This window comes from Mytilus galloprovincialis, chromosome 8, assembly GCF_965363235.1.
Source record: "Mytilus galloprovincialis chromosome 8, xbMytGall1.hap1.1, whole genome shotgun sequence".
Taxonomy (NCBI): Eukaryota; Metazoa; Mollusca; class Bivalvia; order Mytilida; family Mytilidae; genus Mytilus; species Mytilus galloprovincialis.
In genome coordinates this window covers 39,262,229-39,286,728 of record NC_134845.1, presented here as the reverse complement: position 1 = coordinate 39,286,728, position 24,500 = coordinate 39,262,229, and the positions used below count along the sequence as shown (strand labels likewise).

The following is a 24,500-nucleotide window of genomic DNA, read 5'->3' as shown; positions in this document are numbered from 1 at the left end:
GAGACAAGTTTAATAAAGTCTAAATATACCCTAAAAGTAATTTGATGCATTTTATAGTGAGCAATTTAAATTTCATTTCAAAAAGACGGAATTTAGTTTATGATACAATAAAATGTATTCTAAATCTAATCTTCAAAAGAAATGGAACAAAACTTATTCTAAATTTTAAACAAACATAAGGTTTTAACCTAAATGCTTTAAAATATTTCAATTTACTCAGACATAGGAAATATTACATAGAAGATACATAAATCTTACGAGAGTTACGTAATTATGTAAACGATCGTTTAACGCTATGGTGGTAATTAAAATAAGGTCATATTCAAATCCCTTTAATTTATTCTGTATCAAACATCATCTCTGAACAAATATGAGTTTTAAAAAAAATTCTTCCTTTTTTTCTTGTATACTTCAAAAACATTTTAGAGTGCAGGAAAGAACTAATAATATATATAAATCTCCTACTAAAAGATAAGTTGTCCCCTGGGCCTCTTAATGTTAAAGCATGCTGATAATTTCAGCTCTTGATCCAGTATATTAAATTCTAATCAGAAAATAAATGTTAATACAGACTCCTATAGACAAACTTTCAGAGTATCAAATTCAAATTTCCCTCCTGAAAGATCTTCATTCTCTTATTTTCCATAATTTTTCCTGTCTACACTTGTCTGCAAGCAGTGTTGCAAGCTACCTGATACAAAACTTTTTGAAGAAATAATTGATTTATTTCCCCCTTTAAGCATTTCAGCTGACAAAATAGGGGTAAAACATACAGCCATAAATCCTTTTTATCTTAATTCCCAATCAGCATGTTACATTCTTTACTAATTAGAAGAAATAAACTTTCTGACAGCTTGGTTTTTTACAGTTTACATAAATAAAGCTTCAATTTCATCTTATCTTTCAAAGAAACCTCACTTAGCAAACTTCAGATACGAATCAACGGTCAAAAGATCTACTAAACATGTTTTCTTCCTGAGAAATGAAATAATATTATTTCTGACACAAGCTTGGAACAAATTATTCCACTTCAAATGTAAATTTCTTCAATATGGTAAAGAAGTCTCTTCCTGTTTCAAAATTATGAAAGAAAATAGTGTAGTAGTTTTCTTTTTCTTTGAAGAGTAAAGAGTAAAGTAATAATATTGACTCTTAAAACTTTTCTTTTTTGCATGTAGGTTTTTCTAAAAAAATTATTCTGAACATTACATAACATTCTCAAGTTCAATTGCAGAATAGAAGGAATGATTATTATGGTTGAGACAAATGCTTCATATTTTCTGCTTCAAAATTGCTCTTGAGTATACTTGACTAAACAAGACAAACAGAATTACTTTTCCAACTTTTCAAACAGAAACTTCTGCACTAAAAACAAAACAATTTTCCAACAAAATTTGAAATATAAGTTTTTATCTAAGTTTTAAAATTTTATTGGACTATATTTACAGCAGTAACAGTGCACTACCTTAGTGCAAAAAAGGGAAATTTGGAATTGCAAAACAGACACCACCTGACTTCTTGAAAAAAAGATGCATAAAACAAGGAAATAATAAAACAGAAAAAAACACCATATGGTCCAGATAGCATGACTTGGTCATTATAACAGGCACAAAATTCATCCATTTTGCAAGCAAGCATTTTGCTTATTATATCAGAATTTCCTTTAAACTGATTTTCAATTACAAAAAGTAATGTTTAATCATTTATCTTTTAATAATATAATATTAAATATAAAAGAATGTGCCGTAGGAACATCTATATAAAATGCTCTGATCTTTTAAAGGGATTGTGTGAGGTTCATTACATTTTATATTTAATCATATAAAATGACCCAATCTATTTAAATGTTTTCTTACTAGAAATTAACAGGTATATGTTACGATTTATGTATAAAAGTGTCTATCAAAAGTCCCTATAAGGACATGACGTCATTGATCATTTTGAGCAATACTGTGAAAATACCTTTAGTGCAGATATTTAGTGGTTTTTTTTTAAGTTTGTCGAAAAATCTTCTGATTGTGGGTTGTTACATTTGAAATAATGGTTTAACCTGAAGGTTTAACATTCTGTAGATGAAAGATAAGTTGAAAAGAGAAAGTTTGTTGCACATTAAAATTTTGGTTTTGATAGCACAAAATTGGGAAAAAACTGGGTACCTCATCATAGTCTCGACAAATATACCTAACAACTGCAAAATCTTTGAAATCTATTCATCTAAATTTGGGTATATATGAAAGACTTTGTACTAACATTTTCAAAGTACAATCTATAAATAACATAAAATGACACAAAGAAGTATGGTTTCTCCATTCAATACTATGTTAGACAAAACTATTACAAAAATATGTGAGAAAAAAAGTATAATGCTTTCATCCATTACATAATAATGAAGTACCATAAACCTGCAATTAATTATTCTAGTTCTTATGTTCGTCAAGTGGTACAACACATCCACAAGCTACAGACACTATTTTCTTATAAGAATTATGTTTTAATAATTACGTTCCATTTTTTGTTCAAGTATGTCGTATTTTACCAAAGACTTGTTGACGGATGCTTCAGAAGTATTGCCAGATGATCTAATGTATATTACGTGTTAATTACTATGCTTCGTTAGGAAAGTCATTGAGAAGTGAAGTACTTCTGGCTGCTGCTGCAAGTGCTTTGGTATGACAGAACTTAGAATGCATGTACACGATATTGAAATGCATATTACATAAAGATTTTGGCATTCAAGCAAATTTTAGTTTGCGTTTTGTTTTGTGATATGCTTATGCTGTTGAGATTCAACAGAAATTTCTATATATCATATTGATGATACTTTGTTATTGAAAAATGTTTTTGGAAAAATAATAATTGGACAAATTATGTAATTCCTTGAAGTAAAAAATTCTTGCATCATTAATGATTTATTATTCTGACACAATGTCTTAAAAATACTTTTAAAATGATAGGCCTTAATTTTTTTTCCCTTACACAAGTCAAGTTATAAATTAAGGAACAAAGAAAAAGGTATAAATAGTCTCCCTTTGTAGGCTTGATGAAGGGGAGATAACTGATTATTTAGGCAAGGCACTAGCTGCCAAGCAGCTAAAGCATTGTGTGTATAAAAATTAAAATATAATCTATAATTTTATTCACTGGAGTCTCATCCTCACAGAGGGATCTCTTTCTTTGTCATCCTTCTATTTTGTCAATGGCAATATTTTATGTCTGAATCATGTCACAAAATTTGCAGGAATTCCCCATACTACCCTTATTAATGCTATGTAACAAAACCCAAAATAACAATACAATATTTGTTCTATTTTGCACACAAAAAAGACGGGTATGTTTTCCATTGTGATAGAAAATAAAGGATAAATGATCTTTGGCGATTATATTATTTTACATTTAAAATAAAAACCACACAAATAATTAAGGACAGACAGACGCGAGTCTAATAAAACATCAACAACTTTCACTTTTATAATGCCTCACACAGTTTAATAGTGTAATACAAGTTTAATTTAGCAAAAAACTTAATATCATATAATATAAATATGACAATACTGAATAAAAACATGAAATTATCCCTATACAATAGTATCATATTTAATATTAATATTAAATAGTAGTATCCTTGTTATAGTAAAAGAAGTTGACCTGATCCGAGCAAGTCTTCCTATTATATTACAATCCTTCTTTTAAATCTTAATAACTTTATTTCAATAAATTTCACACCAAACAAAGACTTCAGTGTTGTTTTTGTTGGTAACTTAATGAAAACAGATCCGGCCATAGAAAAAAAAGTTATTTATTAAATAGAATGTTGAAGAGAGAAAGTAAAGAGGCAGATGCCTGCATCAAATAACAATTTCATAATAATAAAGTGAACAGAAAAGGGAAAAAGTCATTTCAATCATTTTTTAAGCAAATATCTAATAGAGAATTATCAAGTACAAAGAGAAATGTACTGTAGACTGAAAAAAAAAACAAATAAAAAAGTGTCAGAAATATATTTAATTTATGATTGCTATGACAAATTATTGTACTTGTGACTAATAACCTCAAAATATAAAAAAGTGGCAAAATTAAAGTTCTTGTCCAATTGAAATTTTTAACACCTGATAAGACACCTGAAATGTGTTTTTTTCTTAAGTATACAGTATCACCTGATTGAAGTTAATTATTGTATATTAAAGCCCTGAAGATGAAAACTGACAAAAACATAAATCAAAATTGTCTCTGTAATTAACCAATTAAATTTGACCTGGTAAATATTGTAACCATTTAAGACTTATTGAAAAATATTGGCCCCATGCAAAGAAATTGCTTTTAAAAAGGTTTAAAATTTTCACTTCCATTTTCGATTGAAAGACCAACATTCCTTTGCCAAGACAAACATCAGTACTATACTTTTGAATGACGAGATTAACTCTTAACTTACTTACTTACTAAAGGACTACTGAAAATACAATCGAGGTACTAATACCTAACATAAATTGAACCCGAATAAGTTGAAATAAACATAGATATTTTGGCAAAGTACAATCCTTGGTCATTTCTCAAGCACTCTTATGACTGTTTTTAGAAACACTTATTATGTCTAAGTTCCTAAAATATAACATGACTTTTTCATCTAAGCAAAGTAATTTATTCAGCTAAAACTTGACCTAGACTTCTTCCATTATCTATAAGAAAATGCTTAATATTTACATATGAATAGACTAAAAAATAACATTTCAAATGGAGATCTCAAGATTTGAAAGAAAAATTTGAATAAAAATTAGTATTTTAGAGAAGACTCGGCAAGGGCATGTCTGTCCTAAAGCTGTTTATGTATAACAAATAATTAATTTTGTATCTGAAAGTTCTTAGTGCAATGGATCACTCAAATATTCATTTTGTCAATTCTAAATTTTATTTTTTTCAGTTACTAATCCCTAAACATTTATACTACAGTACTACCATCAATGTACATGTAAAAGTAAATCTCAATAGCTCAATATTATATAATTATGAATTTTTGTATTGTCTACACCAAAGCCATCAAGACAGCAACAAATATATTTGACTTGATGAGAATAATGATGATCACTTTAGACTATAGACAGCAGCTGAAATACTGTGCTCATCACAACATTACAGTAAATTATCTTATCATTTTATATTTCTACTGCTGGAAGAACATGGGACTTTATTTTTTATCATTTTCAAAAATCCATAACAAAACTTTTATGAGGACAATGAATCTCACAGTTTTAAAAACTGAATGATATTGTGTTATTTTGTTGTAGAAACATATATTCTATAGCAGAATCTTAGTATTGAAAGAATGGTTAAGGCATTCGTTACACAGTATGTAGTGATTTGAGCTAAGGATTTCTATAGTAATTCTTATTATAAAAATTCTTGTCTGAGTCAATATAAAAATTAGGAGATGTAGTATAATTGTTAATGAGACATTTTTTTCTACTCACAAAATCTCAAATAAAAGAGTTTATTTTTTCATGGTGTCCTGGAGGTAAAATGTTCTATGCACACTGGTAACATTGTGTTGTTGGGTTGATGTCCTATTGATGTGAACCATTCACCTCTTTTTCTAGACAGCCTGGAACCAGCTATTCTTATTTTTATACAAACTGTTGTTTTTTGTTAAAAGATTTTGATAAATAAATTATAAATTATCATAGATACATCAACATGGAGTTCTCAAGTCCATCAGTAGCATCCACTCATCTTTCAATAACTGCTGTAATTCTAGAAATCATAAAACAGAACTTTCTATTTTCTCTGCACTTAAAAGTTGATGGTTTCTCTCAGTAAAAACTTTCATCATATAAACTGTTTATAACATCACTATACTGATGCCTATCTGTTTAGTGTTTTTTGCACAGTTAAAACAAGATATATTACTTGAGTCTGCACTGTGTTTTCCCTGGCAAAAAAATCTGTTTATTTTCTTCCTCACTTAAATCGTCAAAAGAAATCTATTTCGTTTTTTTGTTTTACATCAATATTCAGTACAAATTTCTGTTTACTTTTTCTCTGGCACTTACTTTTTTGTTTATAATTCTATTGCTACAAAACTTATCTAATTCTTATTACATAAATATTTAAAAACTTTAAAATCTTTAATACCATCTCCAGAAAATTTATTGTACAGTTTTTGTAAAAAGCAGTATCAATTTGTTTACTTTTACATTTTCTAATGATTTTTTTATCTACCTCAATTTTTTTACCTATGTCAAAATATAAATAGCTATATCTTTTTATAACGTTTTAATTCCATTATAGATTAGATAAGTAAAAAGATTTGACTAACTTAAATATTGAAACATAGTTTTTATAGATTAAGTTCTGACATAATTAAAGAAGCTAAGATACTCTGATCTATCCTCGATGCTTCCAATGATAAAACTGAAGTATCTGAACTCTCTAAAAACAATTTTCAAATACCAACATGTACTGTAAAATCTATATACAAACAAAAATATGGTTATAAGGGTACTTAAATGTATAATTTTTTCTTTCCTATTGAATAGTGGAAATTGGGACAGGAGGTTTTTGGTCCATTTTTGAGTTTTCATGTACTTCACTGTGTCAATATCAAAATAGGACCTAAAAAATTGAAGCACAGTGGCGGATCAAGAACTTTTTATAAGGAGGGGGCACTAACTGATCTGAGGCAGGGTTTCGTGGGGAGGGGGCTTCAGTTATGCTTCAGTGATTCCCTATATATTATAATCAACCAAATTTTTCCCACATAGGGGGGGGGGGGGGGCCTACTGGATCTGACGATGAACCATAACTTTATATTCAATCATCAACTATTGAGATGATTAATTGATGCAAAATAAAATTGTTTTTTTGAAAACAAAACAAAAATGATTCCCTAATTTATACTTATAGTTAAAAACTTGATTTATTTTATTTCAAAATTGTCATTTAAAGAAGTAAATTTGTCATCAATATCTAGAAATCGAATAAAGACTATGATATTTAAAAATGAGGTCACCTTCAAAACTAACAATACCTGCACTTTTCATTTCAATTCAAAAAGTTTTAAGCCTTTAACTTATCATTTCAAACCATATTGAATTTTTACCTTTAATGGGCTGACAAAACACATCAACTATATCATTTACTTCTGAACAGATAATGATCCTATATATATGTTAGTCTGTAATATTTGTGAAACCACACAGGGGTCAGCGGAAAACAAGATTGCTATGAAAATCCTAGATACTTGTCCCAAACTGTCAAAACATCAAATACTAAAAATCCTGTTCTGTCTTATCTTAAAAATACTCCACACCAAGAGCAATTGTTTAATATTCAATCTCAATTCAATACCTTAAAGTGGAAATATTTCCAAACAAAGAAATGACTTTATTTTGAAATAAATAATAATATAAATGGCAATATTATATCAAATGCGGTTTAACATAGATTTGTAACATTTCTTATCATACCATATTGATTGACACTATGGTAAGAAAATACAAAGAAAATTGTCGATTTTACAGGTCATAACTTTGCCGGGGTTAAGCAATCAATCGGGTTAGCGAGTACAAAGGAATTGGTAATTTTGACTAATCAGATAAACATTCCCTTATTTAAACAACTGCCCAACTCTCCTTTATTATTTACAATATTATTCCTCAAACAATAACTCGATTAGAAAAATAATTGTAAATAAATTAAGTAAGACACATCCACATGAAAATCAACAAAAACTAGAATTATCTCCCTTGAATATTAAACTTTTTTTTTCTTTTCTGAAGATAAATATCATAAAATATTTTATCATATTTTTATAAATCCTCTCACATTTCATTTAAATTTAATGTATTCAACACAATTAAATATAGCCTAACACAACCTTAAACTTTGGTTTGTACCTTGTCCTAAATGTTTTAAGCAGATTAGGTCAGTTCTAGCGTGAAACAAGATCTTTGATTTCGCTAACATAATTACTTATTTCATTGTTGTAATTTTCACCCTATCCAACGTTAACCAAATATTTATGAGAAGCTTCAATAGAACAAGCACTGCCTTGTTAACTAACAGTATTTTACTTCTTTTCTAAGTTCATCTAATAAACAGCTTATTTACGAGCTGAAAATGATAGGTTTTCATTAAAAACGTAACCATATTTTACAAGTCTGTTTTCAATATCCTTATGTAATGAACCAGAGAAATTATTAATTCAAGCTTGAATGGTTGAAAAATATTTTAAAATGATATTGTGCTCTCTGTAAATTATAAATTGTAAAATTTAAAAACTCTTCAGAACACCACATGAAAGGTTGACGACTTCATTTATATTGAAATCTACCAAACTTAATGTAAATAAAAATTCCATCAATTGCTAAATAAACTACCCATTTTAACATACATAATATAGAGTAGAAATAAACTTAAGTTCAATATAAGTATTATATCTCTGTATGAAAAGAAAAAAACATGGGGTAACCAACATTTATTGACATAAAACGCAATCTCTTTTTTATTGACCTGTGAATTATATATCTTGTCTTTTCAATACAATGTTGTATTTATTGGTGTCTAGATGGGTAAATGTACCCTAATAGTCCACGATGAAGTTATTACATCAAAGTTTCTGGGGCAGAAAGGTTGAAGTAAAGATTCTGACAATTATTGTCCTGAATCAAAGAATTTTTCAAGTCAATGTCCCACATTGACTTAAAGTTAGGTTTTACTCAAGTTCATTTATTTGTAAAGATGATCGTTGCATATGAGAAGTCATCTTTCCTGTACCAGAGTTCTATCAAGATATTTAACTTTGAGAACCTACAGAAATGGACAATTGTATCTTAAACTAAATATCTGAAGAGGGACAAGTTTGAATTCAAATTGAATCTTAGCTCTGTTCAAGAGGTAATTTTTAACTTGAGACTTAAATTTATAAAGTTGTCTTCCTGTTGCATGAAAGCATGAAAACCAGTTTAATCAAACAGATGAGGATTTTTTTTCTCGATAGAACTTTGTATGAAAACTTAAAAGAGTTATTGAACTTGAATAACTATATACACAATAATTCTTTTTTTTTTTTAAATTCCCCAGACTCTTCAGATTTTGTCTTGGGAATTCACTACGTCAGTTTGCTAGATTTTTTGTCTCTCTAGGTTTATAGGTTCTCATTATTGAATATTTGCTAGATTTTTTGTCTGTTTCTACTGGTTTATAGGTTCTCATTATTGAATATTTTCTAGATTTTCTGTCTCTTTCTAGGTTTATAGGTTCTCATTATTAAATATTTGCTAGATTTTCTGTCTCTTTCTAGGTTTATTAGTTCTCATTATTAAATATTTGCTAGATTTTCTGTCTCTTTTGAGTTTTATAGTAAGAGTTCAAAACACTTCTATCAATCATGGTACTTCTAAAGCATGTCACAAAAATATTAACAAATATTAGACCGAAAAAATAAACAATTAAGACTTGAAAAGAAATCCGACTTAAATCTTAAAAAATATTGTATAAAAATTCCAGCGTCAAATCTTTAAGCAAACAGTATTTCTGTCGACTGTTAATCCAGAGAGGAAAATGAATGTGCTCTTGAAAAACCTTTCATACAAACTTTCAACTTAAACCCCCAGACATTAAAGATAAACCCCAAAACAAAAGTAGATTTGACGGAGCTGGATGACAGGAAACTAACATCTATAATCAATTACCAAACATGGCTGATAACTCTGGCGGTACTTGTCTATAATACCTATATAACCATAACTTTGGAGACAAACTTTAATTCAAAAATTCCACCTCGTCTCAATAACTTTTTGTAAGCTTAATATAACTTAATGTAATGTTTGATGCCCATTTGTAACACTTGAAATTTAATTCTAGTTTTACTGTGTTTAACTTGACATGACCAAATATTTAGCTAGCATTATAGAAACACAGAAATGTTCCCCAAGATAACACAACGTTTTAATCAAATGGAAAAACAATCTTTCAATAGATCTAAAAATGTGGCACAATATAATTGTATCTCATTCTGGACAAAATATTTTCTTCAGTTTCCCATATCATTTTAATTTTAAGTAAGATTTCTACACACAAAACCTCCCATCCTTCCTAGATTATTTAATAAACAATGTTTTTGCATTTCTTAGTACAAAATTATTAATCAATGAAAGGAAAGTATTCATTCCAACCCAAAATAGCACATTCGTCAGTAAAAAAACAAGCTAAATTAATGAAAATTAATATTTTTGAGTAAGGTAGTGTCTGTTTATATAACTTATTTGATGAAAATTAATATTTCTTGAGTGAGGTAGTGTCTGTTTATTGCTAATTACGTAAATATTAATTACTTGTATAATTCAGATGAAAACATGTAAGAAATGATTTACGATCGTTCCTTACATAGTATAACAACAGGATGGTAGATGTACCTACCATTAATGGTCATTATCGTTGTCACTCCTACAAGTCAGGACAACAACCTAATTAATTATAGTCATTGTTGTTTTTGTTCTGACTGAGAGAACACAGCAAGGGCATCCTTTACGACCACTTAATTACGATTTAAAACATCATCAAATGAATTGCTTGTCAAATTTTTTTTATAAAGATGTGAAAAATAAATTTTGGTCAAAAGATGAGTTTTTGTTACGTAATGGAATTTCGGTTCAGTAAAAGGAAATAAACATACTTTATGCATTTCAAAATTCTTAGCGAGAAATAAATATGTGGACACATTGAAATGTCTTGCCTGCTTCATATTCTATAAAAAATGAATCATATGTTAATACATGGTTAATCCTGAGACTACTATAACATGTGTTATAGTAGTCTCAGGTTAATCTTATAAAAATTCAGATGTACTCTGCAGTTAAATTTCTTTTCATATTTAACAAATATTAAAAATATAAGAAGTGTGTCGATCCTATGCTCTTGATTAAGAAAAAGAGCAGCATAATCTTTAGTCTCTTGTCATTCTGTTACATAATTTACCAATTTCATTTTTTTCATGGAAAAAAAAACCTTCTAAGTTCAAAGGACATCTACACTTAATAAGGTGTCAGAGAATTTTCTTGCAACAAAGCTTCTACATAAATTTGATACAAATCCATTGAGAAAGATTGCATATGCTAGTCCCTGTTTTGACAAGATGGAATGTAACATTATAACTCCTTTAGCAATAGTATTTATTCTAATTTACTGGACTAAGCAGGCTTACATCCAATTGTACAATAATATTAACATAAAATCTTACCACATTTGGCAAATATATAAATGTTTTCATTATTACAGTTTTCGTAAGTTTTTTTTAATGTATAAAATGCCAATGTGCCTAAATCTACTATATTAAATTAAGCGACAATGAATCAGCACTTATCTCTGACTCTTATTTAACATTTCTGACTTTGAAATTCATCTAGATGCAAAGTTATGCAAGAAAAGTAATATTTTAGCTGTACCTATTCAACAAAAGTCACTACTTCACATTTAACATATTAATATAATCCATGCATTTTATTTCGCAAGGTCGCATTTTACAATGCATTAATAAAACTTGACTCCCTGTGAAATAACATTATATCTGTATTTTCTTAACTAGACGATTTTTATGGATGTTTTTTAAAGTTGAATTCACACAATATGGTATGAATTTCATTCAATTACAGACAGAAAAAGTCTACATCACATATTAAATTCTCGTAAAACAGTATTGATTACTCCTCTAAAGCAGGTGACATCTTTTTTTGCCAAACAAAGAGACACAAAACACCCGAACTTGTAAAATTTTATGTATCTGACATAAGAAACCTGCAACCTTTTGAAAATGCCAATGTTTTTATACTAAATACTAATGTTTTTGTGTACAGGTATTATAACTAGGCAAAGACATCTTCATAATCTGTCGAAATATAGATTTCCAAGTACAATGACAAAGTAAAATCATTAAAGTGCAAACAACAATAAAATGGCTGCTTTTCCAAGCACATTTAAAATTTAAAGGCAAAAAAACATCATGGATAGATACTGGCTGGTCAATTTCAGTACTTATCGGAGACAAGCTTTCCCACCGAGCTGACAAACGCTTTATTCAGTTAGATGATAGATATGTTTTAAATTATTGATTTCCAACCATTTTCTAGCTATTATTTGACATAATTCTTATAAATTCTTAACAATAAGTCTGTGTTACTTTGTACAGCTTAGTTAATCTTGCTATCGATCTGTGAACATTCCGACATCTGCATGGTGTCTTGTCCCCATATACAAAGATAATGCATATCTCTTTGACGAAATTAAAATCTTCAGTTTAAAATCTACACATTACACTTTCGCTAAAGGGGTCCACAAATGGGGGTGAAAGAATGTAAACTTTCAATGAAGAGTTGGTACCCATCATAGCAAATATTTTGAATTGAAGGTCAAAACTTATAAAAGGATGGTTTGGTGATAAAAATTGTTACAACATTTATATCCAAATAATGATCTCTGCAAAATTGCAGTAGACATATAAATTCAAGTTGGTACATAAACTGACTGTGAGTAAAAGATTGAAAATTATGACAAAAATTTCAGATAAAACATAATTAAAATTTTATATGTGCTTCTTACATGTGATCACTTAATAATTCTTTTTTCATTTATACATGTATAATGTACTTTCAACTTCTTCAATCTGTTTCAAAATCAAACCCCCAGCATGCATCAGAAAGCAAAATTTGAACACAACCATTCAGGATCATGCTTATACCTTACTTCTCAATGTATGCTGCAGGTGTAATGTACTTGAAACTTAAGCTTAAATACGACTAGCAAATATTTGTGAAAAAGACATGGCCCTACAGTAGATATTGGCTGTATTGATTGCCACATTCTTTTATCCTATTAATCTATTTGGTGTTCTCATTTCAAAAATTTAAAAGTTTGCTCAATAAACATTAAAAGATCAATATTCTTTAAAAATCAATTTATCTAGTATTACCCGGTAGCCTCGCCTAACTTGAATGTGGTGAAACATTGTATTATTGTACAATCTGAACTCAAGTCCTAGTTTAAGTTAAAAATATTACAGTCGATTTTGTTATGTAAGTTTGAACAATTAATTAAATTTTAAATTTGACTTTGAAATGAAATATAAGAAGACCTTTTACATTAAAAAAAGTTTGAAATTGATTTTTAATTCGTTTTTAAATTTTGGAATAAGGAATTCATTTATCGTTTAAGTCTGCTTGGAAATGTTTATAAATAAAGGTGTCTTCATTTTTCTGTCAAATCATTGCCAAACAGTCCATAGTAAACATACAGAAATTACTGTAACAACCTGTCATACTTAAGCTGTATTTACTTATATTAAAAACCAAAAACTAGATTCAAAGACAGTTTTACTGCAAATACAGATTCTTCTTTTTGAACACACGCTTTGAATTTTCCCTCGCAAAGTCACAGAAAGTAAGTATTTAAAGTACTTTCACACCCTTCATTCTGTCGAAAATTCATGCAAATCCTAAATTATATTACTCAATATGTATAGCAATATAATATTTTGATGATTTATAATTTTTTCTATATTGATGTAAATTTTTCACTTAAGAATCTAGATTTAAATTCATTTTCTCTTTTCAAATATTTACATTTATAATAATCTTAACAGGTTTTCTTTATAACCTTAGAATTCAAAGTATAAAACAGCATCTTAAAACAGAGAAACAACCAGTTGTAAATCCCATGTGGAATATTATTGCCTAATTTAATGTGCAATAAATTTCATGTAAGTGTTGTTGAAATCAGTCATGTGACTTTATTGTGGCAGAGAAAGGGTAAACAATTGTCACATTTCCAAAGAAAGTGCATATCTATTCTAATTTTTAATTTCAGGTTTCAATTCGACTGGATACACAATTTTATCAAAATACAACTTGAAACTGACTTAAAAAGTCAATGGTACTAGTTAATTCAACTCAATCAACAGTTGCTTGCTCTAAAAAGTATATCTATTTTTTTTTTATTTTTATAAAAGACCATGCAACCTCTGTGAATGTTGAAGGATTAAGTTATGATAAACTGTTCTTAACAAAATTGAGAATGTAAACGAGAAATGTACCAAAGAGAAAACAACCCCGCCAAATTTTTAGAAACAACCGAAAGCCACCAATGGGTATTCAACACACACCCAGAGACGGCTTCTGAACTGACCCTTAAACAGAATTGTGTACTAGTTCAGTTAAAAAAGATGAAAAAATAGTTGATTGATATGCACTTAAACTTAAAATGCACTTGGAATATACCATCCAAAGGAAAACCCTGAGGTAATCACATGAACTCTAAATAGAGATCAGCATACATTGTGGACTACTGGACAATTTGGTTTCCCTTCACCTAAATAAAATATAGTTTGTCAAGAAAATGGTTGATTATTAATATAAGTGTTTTCTTTTAGTTGTAAATATAGCAAATACCAGTCGTTGCATATAAAAAGTTGATTAGACCTCTGTTCTATCTATGTGTATTATAGTTTAATTCTTGAAGTAAAAAAACACAAATCGACTATTCTAACAATACACATCATCAACACAGTGAATCTATTAAATAAGACTTGACAAAATTATAACCAGTGCTTAATAAAACCTTTATTATGTAAATAAGTAAGTGCACTGAATACAATAGGGAGTTGGTACTAACAGGATTTATAATTTTCGCCGAAAAAAGAATGTAATGTTTAAAATCTCTTGACATATTTCAAAATCTAATTTTATTTGATCAGACCTGAACAAATGTCCAATTGTTTGATCAACACAAGTACTAAAGCCTTTATATTTACAGGATAAAGAAAATATGACAACTCGTAATTCCTCAATAAACCCGTCATAATAAAAAAAACAATTCGGGAAACACCTGACTGACCCTATTTACAAGGACAACAAATTTTCACCTCCTTAATCTAAAAGCTGTTCATTTTGTCATGTGTGTCCATTTATTAAGAGCTAAAATGTTTGCCTATTTATTTTTTGACCGTTGACATCTTGATAAATCTGTACTAAAGATGAAACAAACATGAACTTTTTATGTGTGCATTTTCCTGCATGCACATCTTTTGACATGAAAGAAAAAAATAAACAGCCTGCAGCTATACAATAGAACCAAGCTTAGCAAACCAAGAGGTACAACAAGGGGTGAAAATCCCTAGACGAAAAGAAAGACCTTAAGTTATCTCATGAAACATGGTAGGTCAGCAGAGATGGGATATACACCGTAAAATTTCCGTAAGCCCTATTTCACTTAAAGATTCTTGATTGCCATCAATAACAGTCCAAATGCTGTTGAAATAAGCAAGAAAATCAGAAACTCCTGAGTGACCTTAACAAGATGTCCAGTAAAGAGGTCGTCCAGGTTCATACGGTAGTTTAGATGACAGTTTAAGTTCACGTTTTGACAATTACATCAGGACCACTATTTAGTGACATCAGTTTAGTTAGAAATGATATGTGGTTGCTCTCAATGTGTCACATGTCTGTGGTAACTTTTACTAATGGCGTTCTGTTCAGATTTTGGCATATTCCTGGATGACGTTCAAGTTTCTGTACAATTCTTACAATTACGTAACCCATTAACCCACTGTAGAAGACCATATTTAGCTTAATTTGTCAAGAACTTATATTATAACAATAGCAATCTTTTACAAATGAGAAATGATGAGACTTATTATCATTTATTTCAAGTATATAAGTAAAAAAAAAATGCATATCATGACATAGAACATATGCAAATGGATAAAAAAGCATAATTCTGTAATTTTTATAAACTATAAAGATATATTAAAGATAGTTTTAACAAGATTATGGACAACTTACAACAATTGACACCAATTTATGATGTAATATTTGTTTGTTAACTTTGCAAGCAACTGTAGATTAAACTTCCTGGTCTGGCTTTTCACTCACTCATTTAAGAAGGAGAAAATATGATATACTTTTAGATATTAGACATTTTCAACAAGAACATGTTTTATTATCTATAATAGCAAGACAGTGTTATGCCAAAAGACTCAGTTGGATGTTATTAGCAAAATAGAGCAATGTAAATTGAATGATATCTAGCACAATTTATTATAGAGAAATCTCAATCTTTTATTTATATATGCATCCTTTTTTCAAGCAATAAATCTTGAAAAAACAAGTTTAAATCATTTGAAGGACTTTGATCTGAACGATATTTATTTATCCTGCTTTATCTAATGAATTGAGATATCTACCCAGATGGCAGTTCAAACAGCAATATATTAAAACAAATAGAAAGAAATCCATCTAACACCTGAATGCAAAAATTCTTTTAAAAACTTCATTTGTTATACAAACAATTATTACTTTTCATTAGATATATTCTGATATTAAAACTAAAAACAATTCAAAAAAAAAACATCCCTGTCAAAGTTGAAAATAATTTTGTTGTACATTGCATTGTCATTCTATCATGGCTTATCTCATTTAAAGTAGGTAGTCAATTCTCTTTATGATAAAAACAAAAGAAGTACGATCATTTAGACTTTTCAAATCTAAAAGGTTAAAGGGGAATTCATGAGATAAAATTTCTTAAGATTTAGCAAACATGTCTAAAATTTATCTAAATTAAAGTAGCAATCATATATTTTGTAAAGTTTCAGCCTATTCAAGCTTAACAGCAACATGGCATGTAAAGTAAAATGTATCACAAACCGGAACTTTAATATTATGAACTTGATTTTAACCTTTTAAAATTTCATCTGATTGAGTTGTCTCCCATGGTGAGTGTGAAGAGCTGTTTCCCCTTAGGGGACATGCAATCATTTATTTCATTTTCTGTTGACATTGTTTATGTACAAAATAATCCATTTCTTTTGTTTGGTGAATCATTCAATGGGAGCAATGTTATAAAACTAATACTTTACTAATTCATATGAATTCATCTGGGGGATAGCCATGCAGACATTAATGTTATTCTTAGTTATGCCTTTTGTCCCAAGTTGATATGCTTTTCACTCAGTTGTTTGATGTTTAGATATATTTATGTTCTTAAATTTCATTCCTAACCATTTAGGGTTAATGAACTTTAGTAAAATTAAATATGAATTTAACAGTAAAAATCTGTACATTTAAGTATGAAATATGCAAGGGTGAAGAGACAAATAATTCTTAAATACTTAATAACCACATTCACACAAAAATAAACTTTGGTTCTATTACGATAAATCAGTATTTTTTTCCAAGTCCATTCATCTTTTCATGATTTCAATCTTTACTTGATCACTAAATATGGCAATTTATATTCAGATTTTAAATTTAACTGGACATAAATTACATCTCTTATGAATACAAACGATCTCAGCATATATATACAAATTTCAAATGTGTTGTTGACAAAGACAGTTTTTTTAAACATTCACTGTATCCTCGTTTTTCAATATGATAAAAAGTAATACGTTTAATTAATAATTAATAAGCTTCATAATTTGATTTAATTTTTTCACATTATATTTTTGACACTTTTGATTTTGTCTTAATTCCTGAATCAGAAATATAATGGATTACCTAACCAATCATTTAAGTCCTTATAACCACTGAATTAACTTTTTCTAATATCCAGACCATAATACCACTCCTAGAGAATTAAGATTTTAAAAAGATTTCAACGATTATAAATTATCGATTTCAAATTACACAGAAAGTTTAAACACAAAAGCAATACTTTTGACACAACCAATTTGTGAATTATAGAAGGTCACTCATGATTACGATCAATGTTGAGGAAATGCTTTATCCATTAGTTCATCAGAAAATGTACAATATGGTTGACAAAACGAATTTCAAAAATGATATCAATCACGATCGTCAGTTCCCTTTAATTAAAATGACAACTAAATTTCTTGTTTAAAACTTTCAATCATGTTTTCTAAGTTACAGTAAATAATACAAATCAAGATATTTGCTGTAATTTATCAAATAAACATTATCTGACATATTCTCCCAAACCATTCTGATATCCCGCTACCATCAGAACTGTCTGAACACATCAGAAGGTGAATCATAATCACTCTACTAATTTAATTAAAGGATAAAAAACTTTCTATATGTCCAATTAAGAGTTAGTCAGTTCACAGCACTGATCAGATAAATATAAATCATTAATTGATTCTATCACTTAAAGGGGGAGATAACTATCTCGTCTTGATTTCTGATTTCAACACTTACTTCTTGACCTCTAATTACAGTATTGACAGGGGAGGGTGAATATTCGTTACACATACTGATATCACGAACCATCACTTAAGAATACTCAACACTGTCATACACCTAACTTGGTATAACCCTGTAACAGTCTGCACGGCGACTAAATTTTACATGATCGTTTAATTATGTGATTTTTTTGTAAAATTTATAATTCATCTGCGTTTTTTCAAAACCTGACAAAGATAAGTCACACCCTATTTGTAAATTTTTAATTCAGATTCTAAACAAATAATGCTGTCTGCTCGAATTAATAAAAAAAAAAATATTTTGCTTGTTCATTCATTGTCCATCTAAACAGTGAACAAGAACTTCTGAGAGTTAAAATTTGACTGATTATCGCTGTTTATACTTCACTGATATAAACAATCATTAGAAGTAATTATATCAGATAGTCCTATCATGTGTAAATATCATCGCCATTAAACCTGACCCTAAGGATGTCCCTGACACTGCTCCTCATGTAGTATACTCCCATGTTAAACATAGATAAATAAATGTTAATTAAAATGTTTTACTTCAAACATACGCCCCTCAATACATGGTTAAAATGACTAAATTGTCAAACAAAATTAACAGAAGCGTGAAATGATGACCAACATAGAAAAATGTCTCAAAGCACAAAAATATATACTTTTCATTGTTCCGGCTTTCACATAAACTTAATATTATGAATTAAGAAATGACATTAAAACATAATAAGGACTGCCCGTGGGGCTTAAATATTTATATTTATGTACATTGTACATAGCTTTTAGTGGTTGTCCTTGTCTTAACCCTGCAAGATATTTTTGTAGAACAAATATGACGTCACTCAATTTTAACAAAAATAATATAATTTTTCAAAAGTAAACAGACACTAAACAGACATTTCAAATGTCTTAGTTATTTTTGTCATTGAGTAAAAGATTGAGAATGCAGAAGATACCCAAAGGACTATCAAAATTCATGTAAAAGAGAAATGGTCAACCTCTTGGTAAAAAAAACTATGATAAAACAATGAAACAACAGTCTACACAACACTATCGAAAGGAACTTTGGGTTGATGTCTCTTTGCAACCCACAATTTTTATTTATCACACTTCAATAAGAAAACAGTCACAGGTCTACCTTTAAAAAATATGAACTAACTATTTAAATGCTCAGGCGAACACTAAACTTGTGTATGTATTTTGGTCTGTATCTCCATGATTAATATCTTATCTGTTTTACCAGTGTGCTTGCTAGTGACCTAACTAACGTGAATGGTCAACTGCTAAACAGTGATACCCACAAAATAATATTATATTCAACAATCAATTCATTGTCATATTTCAAATAGTTAACCATTTTCTAAATCTCCTAATCTCCCAGCAATGTATCTTCAATGTTATCAGCTGAAAAACTTGAAAAATTCAACAAGTCTTATCAAAATTATTACCCTCCGACCTTTCTTACATTGAGCTGAACTCAAGAGTTAATCCCCCTTATATCCCAGTTAACACCTGTCACTAGGTGATCACAGTAAAATAGCTATTTATCAAAATATTTTAATCTATCTGTATTGGCTCAATGATGAAATGTGTTGCTTAAAGAAATATCATATCATGACTATCTAAAATTATTTTAATTCTGCGGGAATAAAAGTCATGCTGTCCTAGTTAATAGATCATGTGGTTGGACCCTATAACTAACTAAAATGATACTTAACAAGAATGCATTTGTGTTGCGTATAAATTACAGACTGCAAAAATATTGCATACATATATTATTTCCACTCCATCAAAATTCATCTTATTATGGTCTTTGCATTGTAATGTAACAACAGTGTTGAAATTCAAGACAAAACACTTTAAGTCATTTGTCATCAAATTAAAAAAAAGTCAAGGTGATGAACGAAAATAAACTGGACAGATAATGTTTCAACGGGAATTAGTACCAGGGAGAAACATCTTACAAGTATAATGTATTCCACCCCCTAAAACATATGTCAAGACATTTGCCGCTGGACACTTATGTCGTTTCACCTCATAGACATTTTTTTAAAAGAAAATTTTTTTGGTAGTTTTAATAGTTTTCAATGGGTTTTGAAAAATCTTGAAAAATCTGCTCAAAAATAAGACCAATGTTTATTAAATAAATTGAAAATTTGAAAAATTTAAATAAGTGAATACTTCATTCAAACAAACATTTAAAAAAAATATATGACTAACTGACCACAGGGCAACACCAATCCCCAATGAGAGCCTCTACTTGACTAAGACAATATTAATGACCTAATTGTTCATATTCTGACAAGGATTCATAAAAGATTTGTCATCTAAAAAGGTACTTGGTTCACAAACAAATACATGACAAAAAAACAAGGTAAAACAAGGTTTAATTGTGAATTTTATCCACATTCCATCTAATTTTGTGCCCTTTCAATTGTGTTTATGTGTCATTACGACTCAAAACACCTATCTCCACTTATTGAGATCAATATATTTGCTATAGGCCTTGGCAGGCAAATTATTCTTTTTTAAAAAATTTTAAGAAAGTTTTTCAGTTAGTAAGAATTTGTTTTGGCCATATGCCAGCTAAAGTTTAATAAGAAGGGTAATTTACTTTTGTGATTATCTTAAGTTAAATATTGACAGTGCAGACTGGACAAATTTAGTTTTCACACAAATTTTTTTATGGTCATCCATCAATAGCATTAGCAGTCTTTTTTAAGGAAAAATATTTCTGTTTTATATCACAAAAATATCATTTCTACAAGAATTTTCTATATAACTTTAAAGATTTTGGCTATAACGGTTGGTTTCAAAATCTGAATCATTATGTATGTATTTTGCTCTGGAATTCACAGCACAAATTTGCATATCCTAAAAATTATAGTACTGTAAAAAACATGATTCACCATGATAAATGGATTTTAAAAACAAAACTAAAATAAGCGATTTTTAATTTCCTGATTCCATATATTAACCTAAGGCATGATTTCTCTTATTTAATTCTAAATTTAGATTGCCTTTAAAAAAGGATGCCTAATAAAATCAAACATTAATGTCCATTGCCTCGATATACCAGTGCTGAGTCAAGACTGCACACTTCTTTTAGATTCCCAAATTTGCATATTGCCTACACTAAATGAAAGGTACTTTCTCAAGAAGATTTTTTCTGCTTTGTAATACATCATATATTTGCAACAAATGTTTTCATTAAATGGGACACCTACTTTACATAAATAAAATTATTGTTATTTCACAAAATTACACCTTTGGTGAATGCATTACCTTATCTTTTGTAATTATTTTCGTAAGTGTGAAATTTTGTAACATATCTTAACTTCAATTAAAATATGTTTTCTTGTACAGTAACCTAATAAAGTAAAACCCCTTACTAGTATGCAAACACATATTGTAAAAAAATATATTTATTTAAAAGCATACTTTAATTTGTTATGAGCAATACAATAAATTAATTCACCATGGATATGAATTGTTACATGTTCTTGGTATAACTATGAGGAGACCACCACTGAAGAAATTATCTAAAATTACCAATCATAAATTCAGCTGTTTAAAAAAATAATGAAAAATATCTAAAAGTTATATGTCCCTTCCAATGATTTACCTGAAAAAATCCTTCAAATCATATTTACAAACAAGCTGTGAGAAAAAATGTCTTGTCCCCAAAATCCAACAGTACCGAGAAGAAAAAAAAGAGAAAAATTTATTATATGTATACTTAACAGACATGAAATACATCATTTTTTTCAATCTCCACCCTTGATAAGACAAACTTCTAACAGTTAGCACCATATTGAAAACTTCTTGACCCAAACAAAAACGTCACTTGAAATCTTAACTTTTAAGATATTGCTACATACTTTAGTGACCTTCTCACATGATAAATACTTTTTATCTCCAAATGGTACTTGAAATTTTAATTTTCTACCTGCAATGTCGACCCCCTCCCTCAGGTGAGATCGCCTTTGATGTTAGATCAAGATCGTTACCTGTATCCTTATGAATATTTACCTATGCCTTGGAGAAAACAAACAAGATGTGAATAATTTTACAATTTATAAAATGTTTTTTTGACAAAAGTAATTTTGGTTTTTGTTGAATATATTAAGATATGATTAAATTCACGTTTAATAATTCTAGACTCATCAATTACAGTTTAAGTAAGCGTTTTGATGATAAATCACCAAGAAGGAAATAAAGATGCACTTTATACTCTCCCTGCTGTTATACAATTTGATAAATTTGTATATACTTCAGGAGATAGTGGATCAATGTTAATGAAACAGCAACTCAACAACACAAAAAAAGCAAAACACATCTTATGTAATCTCATTACAAGTACACCTTTACGTAATATACAATAATCCTATAAATGTTTTTATCCAACTCTAACACCAACAGAAAAATACCTCTCATATAAGAATAAAATTATTTATTCAGAGGAAGGTCTAGTTTCCACAACCTTATCACAATTTGTGCTTTTGTGGCAGTATTGGCAGACAAGACAAACAAAAGACTGACCAGTGGTCACCACATATATGCAGGTGCTATAAATGAGCAAAGAAAAAACATTTCCTTTCAGTATTTATCAAAGTCTGAGTGCCCTATGTTACTTGACCTCATACAAGTTCACGCTTATGTTTAGAATACAATGTTAAATAAAGGATCCTGTAAGAAATAGCCATTTTTTAAGTGGCTTTACACTACAAAGTACAGCTGTTACCTTTAGATGGTCAGTGTGAACCTTAAATAGATAGCAAACTGTCAACCAGTCTGTGTACGATTAAATCAGGTATAAAGACGATACCGCCCATTTTTCTTATGAAAGATATATTCATAACATCATAAATCCGTGATGAGTTTTGTTCTAACAATAGACTATGATTTCATAGTAGTCAATAACAGTTTATTTTACACATTATGGATTCATTGATTATATGACAATACATACACATAGTACAAAATCTTATGCTTCAACACACTTGAAAAAGTAGACAAATCAAAGTCGGAATTTAAACTGCATCTAGCCTAACAAAAGACTCAGTAAAAAAAATGTTTTAGCTGAAGTATTTACACAGCAGGAGAAAAAGCAAGAAGAATCAATTCATCGAGATCAAACCAACCGAAAGTAAACCAATGCATAGACCGTGTCCTTTTACTCTATACAAATGTAAAAACTTCACTGACTTATAACTTTTATCCAATCTTAACTAATGCATTCTTAAGCGTCTTTTCCTGCTGTTTTTTAAATGAAAAAAATATTAAATTTTGGAAGGATGGTAAAATACACCATTTTATCTAGGGTTTACTAAAGTGACAATACAGTCATGTTTGTAAAAAATCTTTTTTTTTCAAATTTCTATATTCAAAATTTACATTGAATTAATAAAATTTCAAATTTTGCTCTTGATAGAATTACTTTATAAGGTGTACATTTAATACCAAAAGATTTTAAATCTTACACTCAAATATCCCTCTTGTACCCCTAAAACAGTTATAAAAGTTAAAACCAGGCTTAATCTGTTCTTATGATGACACAGGGACAGAATGTCACCTACATTTATAGATGTTCATACAGAGTCTAATGGTTTTCAATAGTATATGTATAATTCTAGCATTTACTTGGTGCTTTATAAGTTCAATATACTTCTATTAGGTTATGGATGATTAAAAAAAATTAAGGTTGAATTTGGAGAGAGAAAAAAACCTGTGTAACTTTTAATTCAGTACAGTAAATGTTGAAAAACACTGCTCTAGCTATAAGAATACAGATGAGTACTGATATTTCCTCCCTCCCCCATAAGTTCCTCATGGATATGGTTTCTAAAATTTCAATAAAATAAAGTTACTATTTGCAATAATTTGAATAGAATATGCAACTAAAATACTGAAATTTCACAAAATTGTATTAAAATTTTATTCCTGATAACAAGGCGAGTTTTAAGAATTTATTTCCTAGCACCAGCTAATGAGCTTAATTATTTCCAAATGAAATTTGAAAATATTTTGAAGGTTCATAAATGTTTACAAAATAAAAACAAATTCACAATGTTCAAATTCCAACTATTTACAGAAGCTTCCTCAATCTGAGCATTGTTCCTATGGAAACTGTATATACCTAAATTTTGTAAATTAAAACTCATTGAACAATGAATTGCAATTCAAACGTAACTATTATGGGCACTATTTAAAGAAACAAAGTTATGTAATACAAAAAACTGTGTAGATTTTTATATCAAATGAATGATGTTACCAAACTGTAACTAGAATTGTATAC

At 28.8% G+C, this 24,500-nt stretch overlaps 1 protein-coding gene across 2 annotated transcripts in view; it reads right to left on the bottom strand.

Moving 5' to 3' along the window:
- The window catches only part of LOC143041903 (protein dachsous-like), a 63,677-nt gene that overhangs the window by 24,619 nt on the left and 14,558 nt on the right, over nucleotides 1–24,500 (bottom strand). Inside the window, exon 1 of one of the 2 annotated variants that reach the window (XM_076214042.1) lies at nucleotides 19,557–19,578. The exons of the other annotated variant lie outside the window; for it this stretch is intronic. Coding sequence (XP_076070157.1) covers nucleotides 19,557–19,559 — 3 coding nt within the window. The 5' untranslated portion in view covers nucleotides 19,560–19,578. Of the gene's footprint in view, nucleotides 1–19,556; nucleotides 19,579–24,500 lie in introns of those variants that run through there. 2 annotated transcript variants of the gene reach the window in all.